The sequence below is a fragment of the Hemitrygon akajei genome, chromosome 17, assembly GCF_048418815.1.
Source record: "Hemitrygon akajei chromosome 17, sHemAka1.3, whole genome shotgun sequence".
In the NCBI taxonomy this organism is placed as follows: Eukaryota; Metazoa; Chordata; class Chondrichthyes; order Myliobatiformes; family Dasyatidae; genus Hemitrygon; species Hemitrygon akajei.
This window is the reverse complement of record NC_133140.1, coordinates 86,015,495-86,039,824: the sequence shown is the minus strand read 5'-3', so window position 1 is coordinate 86,039,824 and position 24,330 is coordinate 86,015,495. Positions and strand designations below refer to the sequence as shown.

At 46.4% G+C, this 24,330-nt stretch overlaps 1 protein-coding gene across 2 annotated transcripts in view; it reads left to right on the top strand.

Annotated features, from left to right (window-relative positions):
- The window catches only part of garre1 (granule associated Rac and RHOG effector 1), a 212,231-nt gene extending 196,142 nt beyond the window's left edge, over nt 1-16,089 (top strand). For both annotated transcript variants that reach the window (XM_073070469.1, XM_073070470.1), the window contains exons 10-14: nt 3,077-4,113; nt 5,931-6,096; nt 9,130-9,261; nt 10,388-10,466; nt 15,354-16,089. In XM_073070469.1, coding sequence (XP_072926570.1) covers nt 3,077-4,113; nt 5,931-6,096; nt 9,130-9,261; nt 10,388-10,466; nt 15,354-15,674 — 1,735 coding nt within the window. In that variant the 3' untranslated portion in view covers nt 15,675-16,089. The remainder of the gene's footprint in view (nt 1-3,076; nt 4,114-5,930; nt 6,097-9,129; nt 9,262-10,387; nt 10,467-15,353) is intronic.
- Nucleotides 16,090-24,330: the final 8,241 nt, after the last annotated feature.

Genomic DNA, 24,330 nt, shown 5'->3' with positions numbered 1-24,330 from the left:
CTCGTATTAGCCATTTCCCACTGGAAAAAATGCACTGGCCGTCTTCTCTATCTCTGCCTCCCGTAATCTTATACATCTCTGTCAAGTATTCTCTCATCCTCCTTCACTCCAATGAAAAAAGCTCCAGTTCACTCAACCTACCTTAATAAGACACACTCTCTAATCCAGGCAGCATCCTGGTAAATCTCCTCTGCACCCTCTCTAATCCAGGCAGCATCCTGGTAAATCTCCTCTGCACCCTCTCTAATCCAGGCAGCATCCTGGTAAATCTCCTCTGCACCCTCTCTAAAGCTTCAACATTCTTCCTATAATGAGATGACTAAAACTAAACACAATATTTTAAATGTGATCTAACTAGAGTATCACAAGTTTTTGGGCTGTCCACACAGCTAGGTGCCATGGATTACAGGTGCTCCCCAGCTTACAAACACCCAACATGTGTACAGACTTAACACACGGGTGAGTGTTTGAGAGACTGGTTGGATGGATTTGTCCGCTGCTGTGGTATCCCAGATATTCTCTGCCAGCTGGGAATTCAGTTTGCAGTTTCATTTTTGACAGAAACTTTTTGGGTTATGAATATTTCATGAAGTAGAATTGTACTCTTTTGCTGGGGAACTGCGGGTTTAGAGTCATAGAGCACCACTTGCCCTTCGGCCCTTCTAGTCCATGCCAAAACTGTTATTCTGCCTAGTCTCATTGACCCACACCTGGACTGTAGTCCTCCATACACCTCCCATCTAAATTTCTCTTAAATGTTAAAATCCAACTCACATTCACTACTAGAGCTGGCAGCTCAATCCACACTGTCATCACTGTCTGAGTGAAGAAGTTCCCCTTAAACATTTCACCTTTCACCCTTAACCCATGACCTCTGACTGTAGTCCCATCTAATCTCAGTGAAAAAAGCCTGCTTGCATTTACCCTATCTATCCCTCTCATAATTTTGTATAGCTCTATCAAATCTCCCCTCATTCTCCTCCCCTCCAGGGAATAAAGTCCTAACATATTCAACTTTCCCTTTTTCTTGCCAATCCCAAAACCATTTATATCTCTGTGTCCACTATGGATATTCTCTGCTGAATAGACTTCTCCACCTGGCTTTGCATTGCCTCGGTAACACTGTGATGGCTAAAGGATATAGAGGGCAACATGTGCCTGGAGGCGGAGGAGGCTGGGGAGGTCCTAAATGAATACTTTGCTTCAGTATTCACAAGTGAAAAGGATCTTGATCAGGATGAGGTTGAAGTAGAGCAGACCTGAGTGCTGGACAATGTGGAGATTACGGAAGAAGAAGTGCTGGATCTTAAAATCATCAAGATTGATAAATCCCCAGGGCCGGATACGATACACCCCAGGTTGTTGTGGGAATTGAGAGAAGAGATCGCTGGAGCATTAGCTATGACCTTTGAATCCTCTTTGGCTACAGGGGAAGTGCCGGAGGACTGGAGAATGGCAAATGTAGTTCCCTTGTTTATAAAAGGTAATAGGGAGAAACCTGGGAACTATAGACCAGTGAGTCTTACGTCAGTGGAAAGGATTCTTAAGGATAGGATCTACGAGCATTTGGAGAAGTACAGTCTACTCATGGATAGTCAACAAGGCTTTGTGAAGGGAGATCATGTCTCATGAGCCTGATTGAGTTTTTTTGAAGAGGTAACAAAAGAAATAGATGAGGGTAGGGCAGTGGATGTGGTCTACATGGACTTTAGCAAGGCACTTGACAAGGTCCCTCACGAGAGACTCATCCAGAAAGTCATGAGGCATGGGATAAGTGGAACCTTAGCTGTTTGGATAAAAAATTGGCTTAAAGGAAGAAAGCAGAGGGTAGTTGTGGAAGGAAAGTATTCTGCCTGGAGGTCGGTGACTAGGGGAGTGCCGCAGGGATCTGTCCTGGGACCCCTGCTATTTGTGATTTTTATAAATGACCTGGATGTAGAGGCGGAAGGAAGGGTGAGTAAGTTTGCAGATGACATGAAGATTGGAGGAGTTATGGATGGATCTGCAGGTTGTCGAAGGTTACAAGAGGATATAGACAGGCTGCAGAGTTGGGCAGAAAAATGGCAGATGGAGTTCAATCCGGACAAGTGTGAGGTGATGCATTTTGGAAGGACAAACCAGAAGACTGAGTACAGGATTAATGGTCAGTTACTTAAGAGTATGGATGAACAAAGGGACCTTGGGGTTCAAATCCATACATCCCTCAAGGTCGCTGCGCAGATTGATAGGGTAGTTAAAAAGGCCTATGGGATGCTAAGCTTCATTAACGGGGATTGAGTTGAAGAGTAGAGAGGTCATGTTGCAACTCTACACAAATCTCTGGTGAGACCGCACTTAGAGTATTGTGTTCAATTCTGGTCACCTCATTATAGGAAGGATGTGGGAGCTATGGAGAGGGTGCAGAGGAGATTTACCAGGACGTTGCCTGGTTTGGAGAACAAGTCATTTGAAGCAAGGTTAGCAGAGTTGGGACTTTTCTCTTTGGAGTGTAGAAGAATGAGAGGGGACTTGATAGAGGTCTACAAGATTATGAGAGGCATAGATAGGGTGGGTAGTCAGTACCTGTTTTCCAGGGCACCAATAGCAAACACCAGCGGGCATATGTACAAAATTAAGGGAGGGAAGTTTAGGGGAGACATCAGGGGTAAGTTTTTTACACAGAGGGTTGTGAGTGCCTGGAATGACTTGCCAGGGATGGTGGTGGAGGCTAAAACATTAGGGGTATTTAAGAGCCTCTTGGACAGGCACATGGATGAAAGAAAAATAGAGGGTTATGGGGTAGTGTGGGTTTAGTACACTTTTTTAAGGATTATATGGGTCAGCACAACATGGAGGGCTGGAGGGCCTGTACTGTGCTGTAATGTTCTGTGGTTCTATGGTAACTCGATATTTGATGTAATAAGATACGACACTGTGGATAGTAAGTTGCCCCTCTTGCTTCAAGTTCAGTTAATTTCATTCAACCATACACACATATACCGTTAAAACGCTGCACTCAGCCTGTGCTCAAGTTTCCCTCCCTGTCACTCCACCATTTTCACTTAATATGTGTCACCTTTCTTGTTTCGTGATGCAGGGAGCAGGCACTGCCAAGCATTCAGATCCAGCTGCGGCGAGAATGTGCTGACTTTGGGGGCCATGTGGACCTCCCGGCAGGGAATGGGGCGATGGTGAAGTCACCAGGAGGGCTACAGAAGACCTTTGCCAAGCTGACCTCCCGTTTCACCAAGCGGGGGTCGTGTAGCAGCAGTAGTAGCGGCAACAGCAGTGGTGCGGGCAGTGGCAGCGCTGGGAGCTTCTCCATCCCCAGCACCCCGTCCAAGGGCAACTTCTCCCTCGGCGGATCTGAGGAAGAACGGAAAGGGAAGCTCGCTGGCCACTCGGACCTAAGGCTACAGAGCATCCTGAACATCGGACACTTCCCGAAGACCGCCGAGTCTCAGGAAGTCACCCGAGGCGCAGGCAGTCCCATGGTCAATGGCTTCTCACTGGACAAGAGGGAGGCCTTCCTGAAAGGCGATGACAGCAAGGACGACCAGGGCATCAAGCTACCTAGCGACCAGGAGATGCAGGACGTCATTGACTTCCTGTCCGGTTTCAACATGGGCAAATCCCAGCAGGCATCACCTCTCGTCAACCGGAGGAATTCTGCCCCGGTGCCTGAGCAGAAGGTGCCCGCCCTGCAGCAGACGCAGGCTACGCCACACACCCCGCTGCCGACATCCCAGCAGCTGCAGCAGCAGCCACCACCATTGCAAAAGCCGCAGCTGCAGTACTACCAGCACCTCCTGCAGCCCATTGGGCAGCAGCCCCTGGGTCCCCGCGCTGCCGGCAAATGGCCCAACAGCTCCCCACAGCTGAGCTCGGGAGCAGGGTTGTCTCCAATGGGGCCACTAGGCCAGTGGAACAACCCTGCCACGCACTCAGACTTGGGCTCGGACTTGTACAGCCTGGGTCTCGTGGGGAACTACATGGAGAGCGTCATGGACAACGTCATGTCCGACATGTTAGGCCCAAAGGTGGCCAACACCAGGAACAACACCTGGCCCAACCGGGTGCAGAGTGATGGCGTCTTCGGAATGCTGGGAGACATCCTGCCCTTTGATCCCGCAGGTAAATTTTCCAAACTCTTCTCTGTATCTCTGCTGAATCTTAGAAAGGTCCTAGTGACAGTAAGTCCCAGAGCAGGGGTGGAGAACCTATGCCAAGGTAACATGCACAAAAATATTGTGGCACACGGCATGCACTGCTGATTCTGTAAGCCCCATCCATAATAAAAAGATCTGTAACCAACCATGATGTTTACTGCTAAATGAAGCAGCGAATAACTTTTTACAACCCGCAAGCAGTGAGATTTTTCATTGGAAATGTCTCACACTGGCTTGGCGCCAACTAGATTGTTGTAAGAACACATGGCATTGGATGGTACGTTGCGAAATCCTTGCAGACCTAGTGTATATGTTTAGAATAACAATGCTATTTAGAAATTATGTCTTTTTACATTATCTTTTAAGAAGATTAATATTTAGGACACTAAGGGATACGAGGAGAAGGCAGAATATTGGGCTGAGATGGAAAATGGGTCAGCCATGATGAGCAGTATGATGGGCCAAATGGCCTAATTCTGCACCTATATCTTAAGGTCTTATATTTAATTAATAATTTTTGAATAGGTTTTCTAAAATGCTTTACTTATTTCAATTTGTTCCTATTATATTTTTATTAACAGTAAAACAATGAATACACATAAATAAAAAACAGGGCTTATCCTTTTCCCTTTTAAAAAAAAAGTTCATAATTATTGGTACTAATCTATTCATCAATGATAACTGCTCAAAATTACCATGGCACGTGGGAGAATTTTTTGAAGAATGTTACCAATGTGGGCATACGCTATCAAAAAGGTTTGCCACCCCGTCATAGGCTCTTGAAGTCCTGGGTTCAAGTTGTTCATAATTGTTGACGCAAACCACAAGTGTGAAATGTTGTGTATTAGAAAGTCTCACTCGACCTTGACTGGAGTATCCCCGACAAGGCAAAACCGAAAAGAGAGGAGTTTAACCTAAGGGCAATTTCCTCAAGTGTGCTGGGGAGGGGGCAGGTAAAGTACTGGGGAGGGTGACTAGGTACAATATTACAAGCACTTGTAATAAACACAAGACATTCCACAGATGCTGGAAATCTTGAACAAAATGCTGGAGGAACTCAGCATCTCTATAGTGGAATGAACAGTCAGTGTTTCATCAGGACTGGAAAGGAAGGGCACAAAAGCCAGAATTAGCTGGAGGGAGGGGAAAGAGTACAAGCTGGCAGGTGATAAGTGAGTCTAGGTGAGAGGGAATGTTAGTGGCTGGGGGGCGGGATGAAGTAAGAAGCTGGGAGGGGATAGGTAAAGGGCTCCAAAGAGTAAAACCCTAACTCACTCAACTTTCCCTCATAAGACGTGCTCTCCAATCTGGATATCTTGGACCGAGGCTTCAGCATTCTTAAGTGAACAGCCAGAAGTCGTGGTTCATGTAGGTACCAATGACATGGGTAGGATGAGTGATAAGGTTCTGCATAGACAATTCAGGGAGTTAGGTGCTAAGTTAAAGGGCAGGACCTTCAGGATTGTGATCTCAAGGTTGCTACCTGTACCACATGCTAGTAAGGCCAGAACTAGGAAGATTATATAGTTTAATGAGTGGCTAAGGAGTAGGTATAGGAGGGAGGGCATAAGAGTTCTGGATCATTGGGCTCTCTTCCAAGGAATGTGGCAACTGTACAGAAGGGACGGTTTGCACCTGAACTGGAGGAGGACTAATATCCTGGTGGGAAGGTTTGCTAATGCTGCCTGGTGGGATTTAAACTGGAGTTGCAGGGGGGTGGAAAGCAGGATGCATCAGTAACAGAGCCTCTTGTGGCACGTTTTCTCTCCTCCCTCCCTTCAGTGGGCTCGGACCCCGAGTTTGCCCGATACGTGGCGGGCGTAAGCCAGGCTATGCAGCAGAAGCGGCAGACGCAGCATGTCCGACGACACAGCACCGCCAGGACCAACTGGCCTGTCTCCGAGGAGGCTCACCGGCCATGGCAGGCTCCCGAGTTCTTCACCGAGGGGTAGGCCTGACAGCTTGGAATCCTGGACTGTGGGGGCAGGGGAAGGCTGAGTCCAGACCAGGGTGGGGTGGGGAGGGGTTTAAGAGAGCAGTGTCTAGTCCAGTGGAACTTGGGGAGTCCAGGAAAGGGTGGGGAAGGCCGTGTCCAGATTAGTGAGGGGTAGTGGGGAAGGCAGAGTCTAGAGCAGGGAGGGGTGCGGAGAACAGGGTCCAAACAAGGAAGAAGTGGGGAGGGCAGGGACAAGACCAGGGAGTGATGGGGAAGGCTGAGTCCAGACCAGGAGGGTAGGATCCAGATCAGGGACAGTTGGGGTGGGTATGGTCACGACCAGGGTGGGATGGGGACAGGGTCCAGACTAGGGTGGGTGGGGAGAGCAGATCCAGACCTGAACTGGAGGAGGACTAGGGATGGGAGGGGAAGGGCAGTGTAGAGAGTATTGGAAGAAGAGGGTCCTAGTCCTAGTCCCGAGAAACTTGGGTGAGAGGACAGGGACCAGCCAGGATCAGGTGGAGAGGGGATCTGTTACAGCGCTGTGATAGCAGTGTCTGTTGTCATGGGAGTTGAGTGAGTATGTCTCCAGGGTCCAAAGGGAGCTTTAAGTGATCAGAGATCCGTCGAACAGATGTTCTCACTCTTGTCTTGTGACTTATCCCCAGCTCTTTCAACCAATCCCGTGACCACTACTATCGTCACTGGCCCAGCTGTAGCCCAGAGCAGCCGTGCTGTGGTCAAGATGTCTTACTCCTCACACATTCCCGATAATTTGGGGGTGGGGGAGGAAGTCACTGAGGAGGGTGGGAGGCTTGAGCATCGGCACCTCGGACATACATTAGAAGGTCAAGAAGGTCCTGTTCCTATCTGTGTGGGACAATCTATAAACTATTACATCTCTTTTTGTTCATGTTGTCCACTGTGTGTGGGGCAGAGGGGTGGAGGAGTTCTCCCTACACCACGCAAAACATGCAGGGGTTAGAAATCCGTAGCTAAAGCAGAAGGGGGAACACCCAGCAGGTCGGTCAGCATCTGTGGAGAGAGAAACAGTTCGGACCCAGTTTTACTTATGGAGATGCAGTGTGGAACAGGCCCTTTCAGCCCATTGAGCTACACTGCTCAGCAACCCACCTGTTTAACACTAGCCTACTAACAGGACAGTTTACAATGACCAATTAACCTACTAACCAGTACGTCTTTGGAATGAGGGAAAAAAAACCCACATGGTCCTGGGGAGAACATACACACTCCTGAAAATGGTATGGAACTGAACTTCTGAACGCCACGAGCTGTAATAGTGTTAGACTATCCGTGACGGCCCATTTGTCCAAATTGGAAAAGAGTGGGTCTCTTTGTTGTACCCATCCCTCCTGCCTCCCTCCCCAGATCTTGAAACCATTTTATTTTCTCCTCTTTTAATACAAGTTTTTCGATTGACTATAATAACATAACAAAACTGTACAATAATCAAGGCATCATAATCTAATTACAGATTCATATTATAGGATTATTACTATTGACAACACATTTAAGCTCCTGAAGGGCTTGCTGTTCCTGGAAATCCCCCACTGTGCCCGTGGACGCAGCATACTTTTTCTCCGGGATACCCAAGCATGGACATAAGCCCTGAAAAGAAGCAGGCAGTTGGTTCAGCCAGAGCCCTCGACTGCCTGCCAGCTGGACCCTTGAATGGCCACCTTGGCCAAACTCAGGAGCAGGCCAACCAGAAGTCTTCCAAGTGACCCATCTCTCCTCCACAATGGGGGACTGTAAATCAGGAGCATTGGGGCTGAGGTGTAACGAGGTCTTAAGGAGCAGCCCCTTCAGATACTCAAATAGAGGCTGCAACCTCTCACACTCCTTATTTTCCATTTTATTTTATTTAGAGATACAGTGTAAAATAGGCCCTTTCAGCCCAACGAGCCTCAGCCCGCAGCAACCCACCTATTCATCCCTAGTCTAATCACAGGACAATTTACAATGACCAATTAACCTGTATATCTTTGGACTGTGCAAGGAAACCTACACATTCACAGAGAGGACGTACAAACCGTCAGTGCGATACCATTACAGCTCAGGGTGTCGGAGTTTGGAGTTCAGTTCTGTAAGGTGTCAGTATGTTCTTCCTGGAATGTGTGGGTTTTCTCTGGGTGCTCCAGTTCCCTCCCATGGTCTAAAGATGTACCAGTTAGTAAATTAATTGGTCATTGTAAATTGTCCTGTGATTAGGCCAGGATTAAGTCAGGGTTGCTGGGCAGCATGGCTCGAAAGGCCAGAAGGGCCGATACTGTACTGCACTGTATCTCAATAAACAGACTGCCTCGGTATGTCTAGACAGTAGACTCACTCTTTTCCAATTTGGGCAGTAGACAGTAGAATGGCTTACTTCTGTTCCTATGTCTTATGGTTTTACGACGGAGAAGGACAAGGATTATCTTCCCTCTTTTCTCGTTCTGATGGAGGATTTATGATCTGGAACATTGCCTCTATTTCCCCATCCACAGATACGACCTGACCTGTTGAATACTCTGTTCGTTCACTCCTCACTGAATGAGCTTCTCTCAGCTTAATGAACATTTACCATTGCTGATTTCAGTGTAAATTATATATCCTCAACCAGGCTGGATTACACTGGTTAAGAGTTGCTGAGAACTGGGTGTATAGATTCAAGATTCAAGATTGTTTGATGTCATTTCCTGTACACAAGTGTAAAGGAGAACAAAATTATTGTTACTCTGGATCTGATGCAGCACAAAAAACAATGCAAGAATAATAAATGTACAATAAATACAATTACATAAGATAGCTTGTATATGTAGATGGATGTATATCTATACAATAATGCTAGCCACAGGAGTGTCTGCACACAAGGTGACTGACAGGAAATGATGAAGTAGTGGTGGTTGGGATGTGGAGGGGAGGATTAGTGGGTGGAGGTGCTTGGGGAAAGTAACTGTTTTTGAGTCTGGTGGTCATGGTGTGGATGCTACGTAGCCTCCTCTGTAATGGGAGCTATGTGATAACCTGTTCTCTGTTTCTCAGGGAAGTGATGAACTGGTCAGGGACACAGGGAGACTCGGCCAGTTCCAGTGATGAGGCGTCTTCTGCTAATGGAGACAGTTTATTCTCCATGTTCTCAGGGCCTGACCTTGTTGCTGCTGTCAAACAGAGAAGGTAAGCAAAGTTAATGATCACCTTTGTCCTTTATTTATTTACAGTGAACGTTTATTTCACAGCTTTTCACCCACGGATATTGCCCTGAACCCCTACTGTCTGTGTTACCCTGACCAGCGTGGATCACTCACCTCAACTCTGAACTGATTATCAGAGGTTCTGTGAAAGAGGATTCTGCTAATTCAGTGAGGAGGGTGTAAGTGTCCAGGTGTGTTGTTTATGGATGAACAGGAGACTACTTCCTGCCTTCAAGCAATGCCACCAAACATGATTTATTTGTTTGCTTTCTGTTTGTTTGTTTGTGTGTTTAATCTAGAGATACAGCAGCAGCCCTTCAAGTGCCATGACTCAGCAACCCACTGATTTAACCCTAGCCTAATCACAGGACAATTCACTATGACCAATTAACCTACTAACCTGTATGTCTTTGGAATGTGGTTATGAAACAAGCGCACGCACGCACACACACACACACACACGCACGCACGCACACACACACACACACACACACCCACCCCCCCCCCCCCCCCCCCCAAGCTATAATAGCGTTGCCCTAACTGCTACAAGACTGTGGTGCAGTTGTTCTGTGTCACACATCCTGCTTTCCCATGCTGATTGTTCACAAAGCCAAGACTTTAAGACATTCTGAGGTGGCAGGGGGGAGGGAAGGGATTTGGACAAGTTTTCCCATCAGTCTCCACACAACCCTGAAACCAAACTGAATAAAAGGACCCATTGCGATGCCTCAAAAAGATGGCATCTGCCATTAAGGACCCCCATCATCCAAGACATGTCCTCTTCTCATTGCTACCATCAGGGAGGAGGTACAGGAGCCTGAAAACACACACTAATGTTTCTGGAACAGCTTCTTCCCCTTGGCCATCAGACTTCTGAATGGACAATAAACCCATGAATACTACCTCATGATTTATTTCTCTCTCTTTTTGTACTACTTAATTAATTTCTCGCTTTATATATACTTATTGTAATTGATTGTTTTTATTATTCTGTATTGCAGTGCAAAGCGGCTGCAAAACAACAAATGTCATGATATATGCAATGATATTAAACCTGAACCTGATTGTGCTCATGTCTAACAAGTGACCATTACTCTTCTGTTCGACAGAAAACACAGCAGTGGCGATCAAGAATCTTCCACCTTGCCTTCTCCTCCTGTCTTATCCACACTCGATGATCTTAGCCAGGTACATACCCTCTTCTTCCTAAAAAGATTATAAACACAAGCGATTCCGCAGGTGCTGGAAATCCAAAATGCAGGAGGAACTCAGCAATTCAAGCAGGAATAATCAGTTGACATTTAGCTTCTTCCCCTCCACCGTCCGATTTTTGAAAAGTTCATGATTGTATGAACACCACCTCATTCTTCCTTTTTCACACTATTTCTTTATTTATGTATGTATGTAGTTATTTATTTATTTATTGCTTAAATGATTTTTATGTCTTGCAAAAAACAAATTTCATGACATATGTCACTGATAATAAACCTGATTGTGATTATACAACGATGTGAAGGCTTTGGGAAGGGTGCAGAATCAGGCTTATCACTATCTTACGTTACTATAAATTACAAAATAAATCTGCAGTTCAAAAGAAAAGGAATTGTGAGGTGGTGTTCATGGGTCATGGACCGCTCAGAGATCTGATGGTGGAGGGAGGGGAAGATGTTGCTGAATCATCATGTGTGGGTCTTCAGTCTCCTGTACTTCCTCTCTAAATGTAGAATCAGAATCAGGTTTAATATCACTGGCATATGACGTGAAATTTGTTGTAATGGGTGAGAAATTTCAAGTTCCTGGATGTCAGCATCTCTGAGGATCTATCCTGAGCCCAACGCGTTGATGCAGTTATAAAGACAGTGGGACAGTTTAATAGGAGTTTGAAGGGATTTAGTATGTTTTTAAAGACACTGGCAAATTTCTACAGATGTAGAGAACATTCTAAATGGCTGCGTCGACGTCTGGTATGGGGTGGGGGGCATTGCACAGGATCAAAATAAGTTGCAGGAAGTTGTAAATTCAGTCGTCTCCACCATGGACACTAGCCTCCCCCGCATCCAAGACATCTTCAAGAAGCGATGCCTCATAAAGGTGATGTCCATCATTGAACACCCCTATCATTCAGCTCATGCCCTGTTCCCATTGCTACCATCAAGAAGGAGGTACAGGAGCTTGGAGAAGCAATGAAGCATAGATTGGGTAGACAGAATCAATTTCCCAGGGTACAGGGTAAAAATATCAAATACTAGAGCACATGCATTTAAGGTGAGAGGAGGAAAGTAAAGAAGATGTGTGAGGCAAATTTTTGTTTTATACGGACAGTGGTGGATGTTTGGAATGTGCTACCAGGAGTGGTGGTGGAGGCAGATGTGAATGTGGCATTAAAGAGATTCTTAGATGACACATCAATATGGTGGGATATGGACCATGTATAGTTTAATTTAACATCATGGGCCAAAGGGCCTGTACCTATGCTATACTGTTCTATATTTTATTTATTTTTCAGTGGGTGAAGCCCTTCCTGATGGTAATAATGAGAAGAGGGCATGTTCCAGGTGGCGAGGGTCCTTAATGATGGATGCTTTCTTCTTGAGGCACTACTTTAGAAGATGTTCTCAATGTTTGTGGCTGTGTTGGAGATAGCTGAGCTTACAAACCTCTGCTCTTTTTTATTGGGTGTGGGACATCTTTCTTGGCTGTTGGTGTGGTTCTGAGATGATACTTTGCTGATGAGGTGTGGAACAGCAGTGCTGGAGATGCTGCTGTTGGAGAAGATCTGAGGAGGGTTCTGGTAGTTTGATGTGCTGTCTGTGATCCAAGAGACACCCTGTGCTCTGCAGTGCCAGAGATGCCCTTCATGAGGGGTACAGATCCAAGAGGCATCCTGTTCTCTGCAGTGCCAGAGATGCCCTTCATGAGGGGTACAGATCCAAGAGGCATCCTGTGCTCTGCAGTGCCAGAGATGCCCTTCATGAGGGGTACAGATCCAAGAGACACCCTGTGCTCTGCAGTGCCAGAGATGCCCTTCATGAGGGGTACAGATCCAAGAGGCATCCTGTGCTCTGCAGTGCCAGAGATGCCCTTCATGAGGGGTACAGATCCAAGAGACACCCTGTGCTCTGCAGTGCCAGAGATGCCCTTCATGAGGGGTACAGATCCAAGAGGCATCCTGTTCTCTGCAGTGCCAGAGATGCCCTTCATGAGGGGTACAGATCCAAGAGGCATCCTGTTCTCTGCAGTGCCAGAGATGCCCTTCATGAGGGGTACAGATCCAAGAGACACCCTGTGCTCTGCAGTGCCAGAGGTGCCCTTCATGAGGGGTACAGATCCAAGAGGCACCCTGTGCTCCTGGAGTGCCAGAGATGCCCTTCATGAGGGGTACAGATCCAAGAGGCATCCTGTGCTCTGCAGTGCCAGAGATGCCCTTCATGAGGGGTACAGATCCAAGAGGCATCCTGTTCTCTGCAGTGCCAGAGATGCCCTTCATGAGGGGTACAGATCCAAGAGGCACCCTGTGCTCCTGGAGTGCTGGAGGTACCCCTCATGAGGAGCGTAGGTCAGGTTTTTCCCTCAGGTTGGGTGAGACTAGAATTAGACATGAAAGGTGAAGTTTTTGAGGGGAACCTAAGGGAACTTCTTCACTCAGAGGGTAGTGCGAGTGTGGAATGAGCTGCCAGTGGAAGTGGTTCAATTTCAACATTTAAGAGAAGTTTGGATAGGTACATGGATGGGAGGGATTTGGAACACTGGTCCAGATGCATGTCTATGGGACCAGGCAGAAAACCAGTTCAGCACAAGCTAGATGGGACTGAAGACCCTGTTTCTGTGCTGTAGAGCTCTTTGACTTAATCTGGAAATACGTGAATTGATACGCTTTGGAAGGTCAAACTTCAAGGCAGAACACAGGATTAATGGCAGGATTCTTAGCAGTGTGGAGGAACAGTGAGATCTTGGGGTTTATATTCCCGTAATGTTGCTACATAAGTTGATAGGGTGTTTAAGAAGGCGTAAGATCTGTTGGCCTTCACAAGTCAGGAGATTGAGTTCAAGTGCTGTGAGTTAATATTGCATCTCCTGTTAGACCACACTTGGAGTATTGTGTTCAGTTCTGGTCCCATCATTATAGGAAGGATGTGGAAGCTTTAGAGAGCGTGCAGAGGAGATTTACCACAATGCTGCCTGGATTAGAAAGCAGGAAGAAAGGCTGAGCAAGTTAGGGCTTTTCTCTTTGGAGCGAAGGAGGACGAGAGGTAACTTAATAGTGGTGTATAAGATGATAAGAGACCTATATTTGGTCAGAAATGCTAAAAAGAGTGGCATAATTTTAAGGTGATTGGAGAAAAGTGTAGGGGAAATACAAGAGGTAGATACTTTTTACACAGAATGGTAGGTGTGCTGCCGAGGTGCTGGTAGAGGCAAAAAGATTAGGGACATTTAAGAGATCCTTAGATAGGCACATGGAAGGAAGAAAAATGGAGGGCTATGTGGAAGAACAAAACATAGAAGAGTACAGCACAGGAACAGGCTTGCGCCAAACCAGCTAAAGAGTAAATCAATAAAAACCCAAAAGCTAATCCTTCCTACCTACACATATCCATCCATCTTCCTCATATTCATGTGCCTATCCAAATGTCTCTCAAAAGCCTCTAATACACTTGCCTCTACTACCATACCAGGCAGCGCATTCTAGGCATCCACCACTCTTTGAGTAAAAAAACATCCCTCACCTCCCCTTTCATCTTCAATGCATGCCCTCTGGTATTAGACATTTCAATCCTGGGAATCAGATACTCTCTGGCCACTCTGTCTATGCTTCTCATAACTTTATAAACCTCTATCAGATCTCCCCTCAGCCTTCGCTGCTCCAGTGAAAATAACCGAAGTTTATAGTATGTCTTCTAAACCAGGCAGCAACTTGCTAAACCTGTTCTGCACCCTCTCCGAAGCCTCAACATCATTTATATGGTGGGGTGACTAAGAAATGGATGCAGTACTTCAGATGTAGCCTAACCAGAATTTTATAAAGTTGCAGCATAACCTCTTGATTTTTGAATTCAGTGCCTTGACTAATAAAAGCAAGCATTCCATAAGCTTTTTTAATCACCTTATCAACCTGTGTAGCCATTGAACCCCAAGATCTCTGCTCAGCAACACTGTTAAGAATCTTTCAGTGTACTGTTTAAGGATCTGTGTACTGTCTCCTTGCATTTGCCCTATCTAGGTGCAGTACTTTACATTTATCTGGGTAAACTCCATCTCAACCCAGATCCCCCCTCATTCTCCTGAACTCCAGGGTATACAGCCCAAGAGCTGCCAGACGTTCCTCATAGGGTAACCCTTTCATTCCTGGAATTACTCTCGTGAATCTTCTCTGCACCCTCTCCAATGTCGGTATATCCATTCAAAAATAGGAGCCCAAAATAACAGCTCAGATGCTCTGTTTGATCCTAACTTCCAAGGCTTTACACACTTTTTGATTTTCGTCTTGATTAAATTCATCACCTCTCTGGACATCCAAGATTTTCTTATCGTTCCATCCCGATGCTTCCTTCTAACAGGAGCATACCTTTACTGTACTCTGTGCATTTGATCTTTAAACACCTCCCACATGTTGTAGGTGTGCCAGAAAAAAGGTAATCCCAATGAACTCTCCTTAGTTGCTGCCTACTGCCCTCATAAGGGAAGGGTTAGATTGATCTCCTCCTTAAGCCCATCCGGGGCATGCGGTGCTGACAGCAGCGCGCCAGAATCCTCTGTCTTGGGCCAGTCTTTCATGTTGTCTCCAGGTGTAGCCCATCTTGGTGTACACTTTCTCTCCTAGGAATGAGGTCTTTGGAGCTTCTGCTGGCATTTCTGTAGCTCTGGGTTTTTATGGGATGAGGTTGCTTGCCCCATTCCAGCCCTCTTCCTTTTGCAGCCGGATTTGGGATCGTCCATGGCAGAGTTTAGGTTGACCTTAGAGTAAGTTAAAGGGTCAGCACAACATTGTGGGCTGAAGGGCCTGTACTGGTCTATGACTCACCATGCCTGTTGGATTTGGCTTGAACCTAATGTGCAGACTTTTTCTCTTCTTAGGATAACAAGACCAAGACGTGGCCTCCGAAAGCCCCGTGGCAACATCTGGCGTCCCTCAGCAACACATTGCCGAATGCAGGCAGCTCCCTGTACCAGATGAGCAGCCCCGGCACGCAGTGGAATGAGTCGATGCAGATGCTGCAGGCCACTGTGTGGTCCACCGGCACGGACAGCTCCCCCTCTCCTGGGATCTCGTCCACCTTCACCTACAACCAGCAGCAGCAACAGCAGCAAGCTTCCCAGCATAAACCGATGAACAAGGGCTTTAAATCCTACCCCATGAAGCAGGAGAGGAGACAGTCCTATCTGCACCAGTACTGAGACTCGGGAAGTAACAAACTCCCCGACCTTATGGAGCCGGGTTCTGTATTCTAGTGAAAAGCTGCACAGTTCTGGATGAGGTGCAGTGCCTGAGTGTCTCGGAGGAGGGTGGGGGAGTGGGAGGGTTCCTGGTGCTTTGTCTACACAGTGAGTGTGGGCCAGGGGCAGCAGGCTGCCATCCCCTCGTGTTGCAGCTGGGAGACTGCCGTCCATTGAACCGCATACGCACCATGCCCCTCACTTGGCGTCCTTTACCGAGGTTTACACCAGCCATTGAGCCTTTTTTTCTACCAACAGGCACCTGGCTTCCAGCTTGAGCCAGGAGCACTTCGAGGCCCCCTTCACTGGGGTGCCCTGGAGCATTGTACTCTGGGGGTCAAAGGGCTGCACTGGCCACCAGACATCTGGGGGGGGGGGGGGGGGGGGTTTACACTTAACCACTTGAAGCAGCTAGAGTAGCTTTTTAAAAAAAATTGAACACCACTAGGTTGAAGTTACAGCAAGAACTTGTGTACTTACTTAAGCCCATCACTCCTACTGGAGCAGAGCCTGCCGATAGCAGCTCACGAGAGTCCTCTGTCCTGGGCCAGTCCTTCATGTTGTCTCCAGGGGTAGCCCATCTTCTTGGTGTATCCTTCCTCTCCCAGAAGTGAGGTCTTTGGAACTTCCATTGTCGTTTTGTAGTTTTGGGATTTTACGGGACGGTTGCTAGCCCCATGCCCAACCCTCCTCCTTTTGCAACTGGGCTTGGGACTGCCCATAGCGGAGTTCACAGCAAAAACCTAACACCCTCATGTCTCCATCCAAAATCCAAGGCCTGGTGCCGTTGCCAAGGTTATATCTAAAATTTGTTTAAAGTACAAATGACTCATGCAAAGACCCAAGGGAAACAGACAGCAGGCAGAATTATCCCTAACACTGTCCCTCTATAAATCCCAATTCTTGTCAGATTGCAGACACTCAGGGTAGGTGCTGTAACCTTCCCTTCCAGTACTTTTGCTGTTCGCTAGGATACATTGCCTTGAGAGAACAGCTTAATCTTTGTAATGTTGTGGTGTAGTTGCTGGTTTAATGTTCTGAAATGTTGAGTTTTTCCACATTCTTCACTCTTGAACTTTCCTCCTTGTCCTTTGTGTGTGTGCGTGTGTGTGCTGCCTCTTTCCACCAGCACCCCCCTCACTTCCATACCTGTGCACTGTGTTACCTGTGGCTGGAGGCCTGACCCAGTGGAAGCAGTTTACAGGTGTCTCTGTAGAGCGAGGCGAGTCAGAGCGTTAAAGTGTGCATGCACGCGGTCAAACACAGACAGAGTTCATCAACATTAAACACATTAGTAAAACACAAATCATTTATCACACTCGAGATTCTGCAGATGCTGGAAGTCTAGAACAGCATACACAAAATGCTTGGAGGAACTCAGCAGGTCAGGCAGCACCTGTGGGAATGAATAAACAGTCGAAGTTTTAGGCTGAGATCCTTCATCAGGACATAATGAAGGGTCTTGTTCTGAAATGTCGACTGTTTATTCATTTCCGTGGATGTTGCCTGCTCTGCTGAGTTCCTCCAGCATTTTGTTGCAATCATTTCTAAAGCTGTTTTATAGTCTGCATCATGGAGAAATCAGGGGGATGAAACAAACAAGTCACCTGTGTAAATTATTTTTGTCTTGTTCTTAAGCCCTTCACCCCTGCTGGGACAAAGGCCACCGACAGCAGCTCCCCAGAGTCCTCTGCCCTGGGCCTGTCTTACAATTTGTCCCCAAGTGTAGCTCATCCTCAAAGATCCTTCCTGTCCCACTGATGAAGTCTTTGAAGCTGCTGTTGGTGTTCCAGTAGCTCTGGGTTTGTATGTGATGGGTTTGCTAGCTCCATGTCTGATACTCCTCCTTTTGCAGCTGGGCTTGGGACTGACTGTCCATGGCAGAGTTTCATTTTTTTGGTACCGTTTTATAAACCTGCTGGTGATTTTGTTGGAGGAAATCTTGCAGGCATAGAAGAATGACCAGCAGCCTGCTTCTTCCCCCAACTCTCTTGTGCCTCCACCTTCGTTCCAAAACTGGTGACTGCCCCAACCCTCGCCAGTGACTGTCCAAATCCTCAGTCAGGATCTGCAGCTACTGCACTGGTGCCTTGTGTAGAGATCTGGAGGCAGGAGCAAGGGAAACTGGCATAGATTTGCCTCATCAGGTGCATATTTTCTAAAGAGAGCCACCTCTCCCTCTCCATCTCCTCCCCTACCCTCTCCTGTCTGTCTTTGCTCTTTCTGTGTCTCTCCCTACTTCCACCTGGTGATCCCCAATCCCTTGTAAAAGCTCAAGGCAAGAGTGACACCATATTCTCGGAGCTGTAGTGAGACCAACTGATGACACGCCAGTGCCCTCTCTGATGGATGCTAGTTCCCAGCCAGGGACGCACGCTCACCTCACGAGGTCGTCTACTCTTCATCCCCACTTCACGTCAGAGAGCACCCTTCTGCTCTAACCACAGTACCTTCTCTGCCTTTGCAGTGACAGGTAGAATTCTCAGCTACACCCCACGCCACGGTCCACTTTCTGTATCTGCCTTGTCTTCAGGGTGGCTAGGATGGCAGGTTTGGGTCCCTCTGAGCACCCTCAGTCCAAATTCAGAAATCTGAAATGTATGTTTATGTGAGGAAATTATTAAACCTATGGGTTGGGATCCTATCCCAGAGGATCTGACGAAAATGTTAAAACTGCTTAAGCTTTCTATATTATCTTAGAGAGAGATTGTGGCCGTGACAACTGGTGCAAAACTATATTGTGTTGAAAATCTTACACGCACTTTCTGCTAATGTTTCTCCAATATAAGTTTGTACATGAATATTTACAATGGGAACTACCGGTGTTGGACTGTGGAGATGTGTCAATATAAACGATAGGCCGTCTTTAAAGGTGTGCCGAGTTAAGTTTCCATTGGAAAGGTTACTTTGAAATTATAATGGAAATGTACAAAGGTGAGGGCTTTTAGACTGTGAAATGGTGATCACTGCCAGTCCAATTAACCCCATCGCTCCCAACCCTTTTCACATGAAGGTAACACTGTCATCAGTCCTTTGGTACAACTCCCACGGAACATCGGCTAGTAAATTTCTTATTAAAAACTTCAAAATATTTTCTGTTTTTTAAATAAAACTTGTATCTGCCGCATACTGAACATGCGAGGTGCTTTTGTGCTGATGGAGTGGCTCTAGGTGTGTTGGAGGTGACCATGTCCACAGCCACCTGTCTCCTCAGCTGAATTCACAAAGTGCTCTCTGCCACTACATACCAGCTTGGATCTGCTGGAATGCCTTCCCCTTTCTCTGTCTCTCGCCCTCTCTCTCATTTCCTCCCCATCTAACTCTCTCTTTCTATACCTCTCCATGTTCCCCTCTCACCAATACGCTTCTTTGTATTCCCCTCTCTGTACCCTCCCTCTCTCTTTTATACATCTCCATCTACCTCTTTCTCTCCCTGTATCCCTCTCTGTACCCCCTTTATCTCAGTCTTTACTCTCTCCCTCCCCCTCTGCCTGACTGTGTAACACATTCCTCCAACACCACTAGGAGCCTGGCCCAGTGGTGCTTTGGTTTGTCTGTGCCAGTTAACCCGGGATGTGAGAGGCAGATTTGGCAGAGGACCCTCTCTCTCCAGTGTCTGTGTTCAGCATAATCCCATCAGAGGTTTCGCAACTCATCCTGTAGAAAGTGGGGACACAACCTTTGAGTTAGTGGAGGTGCTGGACTATTGGGTAAGGTCATGGCTCGACCTCTATGGGTATCATTGTCCCATCACTGACCTCACCGCTGGACTGGTGTGGCTCTCTGTGCCTTTGAACTACCGGCACAACTGTTATTTAAAAAAAAATGTTTTTAGTGTTTTCATTACACATGCATGCACTGACAGATTGTGTTTTCAACCTTGTTGTTAACCTGCACTTCTGTCGGCTCGACTCATCCAGAGTGGTGTACTGGTACAGCAGAGAAACAGGCTTTTCAGCCTAACACCTCCATGCTGACCAAGTTTAGCCCATATCCCTTTAAACCCTTCTTATCCATGTACCTGTCCAAATGTCTTTTAAATGTTGTAGTTGTACAAACCTCTACCACTTCCTCTGGCAGCTCGTTCCATCTTCTTACCATCCTCTATGTGGAAAAAGTTGCCCTTCAGGTTCCTTTGAAATCTTTTACCTGTCACCTTAAACCTGTGCCCTCTAGTTAGATTCCCCCTATCCTGGGAAAAAGACTGTGATCATCCACCTTATCATCACTTTCTAAACCTCTATAAGGTCACTCCTTAGTCTCCTTCGCTCCAGGGAAAACAGTCCCAGCCTGTCTAATCTCTTCTTACCAGTCCCACTAATATCCCTGTGAATTTTATCTGCTCCCTCTCCAGCCCAGAGACCTGTTTTGCTAAGACTGGGCAAGCAGAACTGCACACGATACACCAAGCACTGTCTCACCAATGTTTTGCACAACTGTAACATAAGGTCCCAACTGAGCGGCTGCAGTCGCTGAGAGGGTCTGGGAAGTTGTCATGTTTTTCTGTGTGCCTCCGGTTGTTGGGGTGGGAGTGTGAAGGGTCAAGTGTGTGGGACTGTAGCTACAGCCAAGCTGTCAATGTAACCTGCTGTTGAGGGCTGCTTTGTTGTCCAGCCAGCCACCAGCTCTTCCAGAAGTAGTCAACTTCAAACCAAATCAATAAAGGCCATGATCAACATGAGAAAGTCTGCAGATCCTGGAAATCTTAAGCAACACACACAAAATGCTTGAGGAACTGAGCATCTATACTTATTTACTTATCCAAGCCCATCATCCCTACTGGGGCATAGGCTGCCAACAGCAGCTCACCAGAGTCCTCTGTCTTGGGCAAATAGGAGCTTTTCTGCCCTGTGGCTTTCACATTCACCACACGATTTCATAGGTCTTCCAGGCAAAAATCCATCCTCTCCCAGGGATGAGGTCTTTGGCATTTCTATAGCTCTGGATAAAATCAGGATGGGGGTTGCTAGCCATGTGCCCAATATATGAAGGACAATAAACAGTCAACATTTTGGGCCGAAACCCTTCAACAGGTCCTCTTCATTTCCTTGCATAATTGCCGTCTGACCTGTTGAGTCCCTCCAGCATTTTGTGTATGTTCCTCAATAAAGGGATGCACACTTTAAAAAAAAAAATTCTTTAGGTATTTTGATGATGAGTATCATAGAGTTTAACCCTTAATTCCTAGGTCAGCCCTGAAGTGCTTGATGTTTCAGCTAACCTCACTTGAGGTTGATGGAAGGTGATGTTGAGGCATGTGGTTTCTCCTGCCACCCAGTGACGACTGGTGGGACCTGAAAGGGTGAAGTGGAAGCTATTTGTTGCGGTGGCTGGGAAGCAGACCCCAGTTCTATTTTACTAACATACAACAGATTCTGCAGATGCTGGAAACCTTGAGCAACACACAAAATTTTAGAGGAACTCAGTAAATTAGCATCTATGGAGTGGAATAAACAGTTAACATTTCAGCCTGAAGCGTCAACTGTTTATCCCCCCCACCCAATAGATGCTGCCTGACTTGCTGCATTCCTCCAGCATTTTGTGTGTGTTGCTCAATTCTTTTTGGCCCTGTTGAGCTTGGTTTTGTAATAACATAATTTAAAATGTCATTTCTGATTGGCATGCATTGTGATAATTGATCTGATTCCTCCAATTTAAAGATTAACAGACCTCCAATCAGTTTAAACAAAAACTTAAATATTTGTATAAATGCATCAACAGTATTAATCTTATTTTTGTATTTTCTAAAACATACCATCACTGTATATTTTAAAACATTTAAGTAAAGATGGGTTTTAAAAGTGCATATGACTAAGCTGGTGAACTCTTCCACTGAAGATGATGGGTGCTGGGTCACTCACAGTAATGGGACCAAGGGTGTGTTCAGAGCTGTTTGGTTGGGTGAGGGGCGGTGGCGAGGTGCCAGCGACTCTGTGACTTCTGTTTGTCCATTTTCAAGCCCCAGATGTTAATCTGTGATTGTGAACCCAACCCTTTTGATATGCAGACACACAAGACTCCCAATGCGGAATCTGGAGCGACAAACAATCAGCTGGAGGAACTCAGTGGGTCAAGCAGCATCTGCGGGGGTGTGGGAGAGGAACCATCGACTGTGTTGACTATGTGTCCACCGCCAGGAGATCAGGCCTGAGATGAAGAGGGTGGGCATTGGGATTGGCATTGTCCTGCAGTGGTGTGTGGAGCTTTAGTCATTGATTTCCCTCACAGCTGAGAGTAATATGTAACATGAGGGTGGGGTTATGGAGCAAGTGCAGGAACACATTTCTGAGGAAAAGGGTCAGCTGTGATTTCATTAGATGACAGTCACCATGACTGACCTCCTCTCACTTCTGTTTAGAATATAGAACAGTACAGGGACAGGCCATTCAGCCCACAATGTTGTGCCAAACTGTTTAAATTAGTAATCAAATGTCCAACTAAACTAATCCTCTCTGCCTACACAATGTCTATATCCTTCCATTTTCCTCACAGTCATGTGCCTATCTAAACATTCTTAAAAGTCTCCAATGTTTCTGTCTGTACCACCACCCCAGGCTACACATTCCAGGTACCCATTACTCTCTGTAAAAAAAAAAATTGCGCCTCTCACATTAAATGTATGCCCTCTGCTATTAGTCATTGTTTCTGAACTTCCTGTGTTAGTCAGACCTAGCTTTCACTTTAATCCACTTTTGGTTTATCCAGCAGTTAGCATAACGTTCTTACTGCACTATATCCCAGGTTCAATTCCCATTGCAGTCTGTAAGGAGTTTGTACGTTCTCCTTGTTTCCTACAGGTGCACTGATTTCCTCCCACATTCCAAAGGTATGCGGCTTAGTGGGTTAACTGTTCACATGGGTGCATCGGTATTTTGATCTGAAATGTCAACGATTCCTCTTCCCCCAACATGGATGCTGCTCGACCTGCTGAGTTCCTCAAACAGATAGTGTGCTGCGCTTTTAGGTTGGCACTGACTGTCAGCGAGAAGAATCAATTTACAGGGTAATTCTGCGGATGCTGTGAATCTGGGATAAAAACAGTGCTGGGAATGGCCGACCAGCCAGGTGGCATCCACAGTGAGGAAAGAGTTGGCATTTCAGGTTGGTTTTGCTGACACTGGTGACATAAAATTTTGTCTTGACATGCCATAGAACATAGAAATCTACAACACCTTACAGGTCTTTTGGCCCACAATGTTGTGCCAACCATGTCACCTACTCTAGAAGCTGCCTAGAATTTCCCTATCGCGTAGCCCTGTAATTTTCTAAGCTCCATGTATCTAAGTGTCTCTTAAAAGACCCTATTGTATCTGCCTCTACCACTGTTGCTGGCAGTGCATTCCACACACTCAACACACTGTGTAAAAAAAAAACTTCTGACATCTCCTCCGTACCTACTTACAAGCACCTTAAACCTGTGTCCTCTCATGGCAGCCATTTCAGCCCTGGGAAAAAGCCTTTGGCTATCCACACAATTAATACCTCTCATCATCTTACACACCTCTATCAGGTCACCTCTCATACTCCATTGCCAAGGGAAAAGGCCAAGCTCACTCAACCTGTTCTCATAAGAATTGCTCTCCCATTCAGGCAACATCCTTGTAAATCTCCTCTGCACTCTCTCTATAGAATCCATATCCTTCCTGTAGTGAGGTGACCAAAACTAAAGACAGTACTCCAAGTGGGATCTGACCAAGGACTTGTATAGCTGTAACATTACCTCACGGCTCTTGAACTCAATCCCACAGTTGATGAACACACCATATGCTTTCTTACCAACTCCAGGTATTTATTAGCAACACACACAAAATGCTGGTGGAACACAGCAGGTCAGGCAGCATCTATAGGGAGAAGCGCTGTCAACGTTTCGGGCCGAGACCCTTCGTCAGGACTAACTGAAAGGAAAGATAGTAAGAGATTTGAAAGTAGGAGGGGGAGGGGAAAATGTGAAATGATAGGAGAAGACCAGAGGGGGGTGGGATGAAGCTGAGAGCCAGAAAGGTGATTGGTATTTATTAGGTTGGCTTTGCTGACACTGTTGATTTTAAAGGTTGTCTTGACATGCTAGATAACACCACATATTTATTTAGAGATACAGACAGTAAAAGGCCTTCGAGCTCAACAAGCTCAATTACACCCAATTAACCACCTAATTCATTCACTTTTGGAATGTGGGAGGAAACCCTCATGGTTGTGGGGTAAAGTGGTGAGAATTAAACCCCAATTGGTAATCGCTGGCGCTGTAATGTTACGCTAAACATTACGCTTCCGTGCCATACGAATATTCAAGGGATATTTGGACAGGTAAATGGATAGGTCATAGAATTATAGACCGAGTACAAGAGTTGGGATGCAATGTTGAAGTTGTGCAAGACATTTATGAGGCCATATTTGGAGTATTGTGTGCAATTCGGGTCACTTACCTACAGGAAAGATATAAATAAGATTGAAAGAGTGCAGAGAAAATTTACAAAGATTTTGCCAGGGCTTATGGACCTGAGTTATAAGGTTCAATAGGTTAGGACTTTATTCCCTGGAGTGTAGGAGAATGAGGGGAGATTTGATAGGGGTACACAAAATTATGAGAGGATAAGTAGGGTAAATGTAAGCAGGCTGT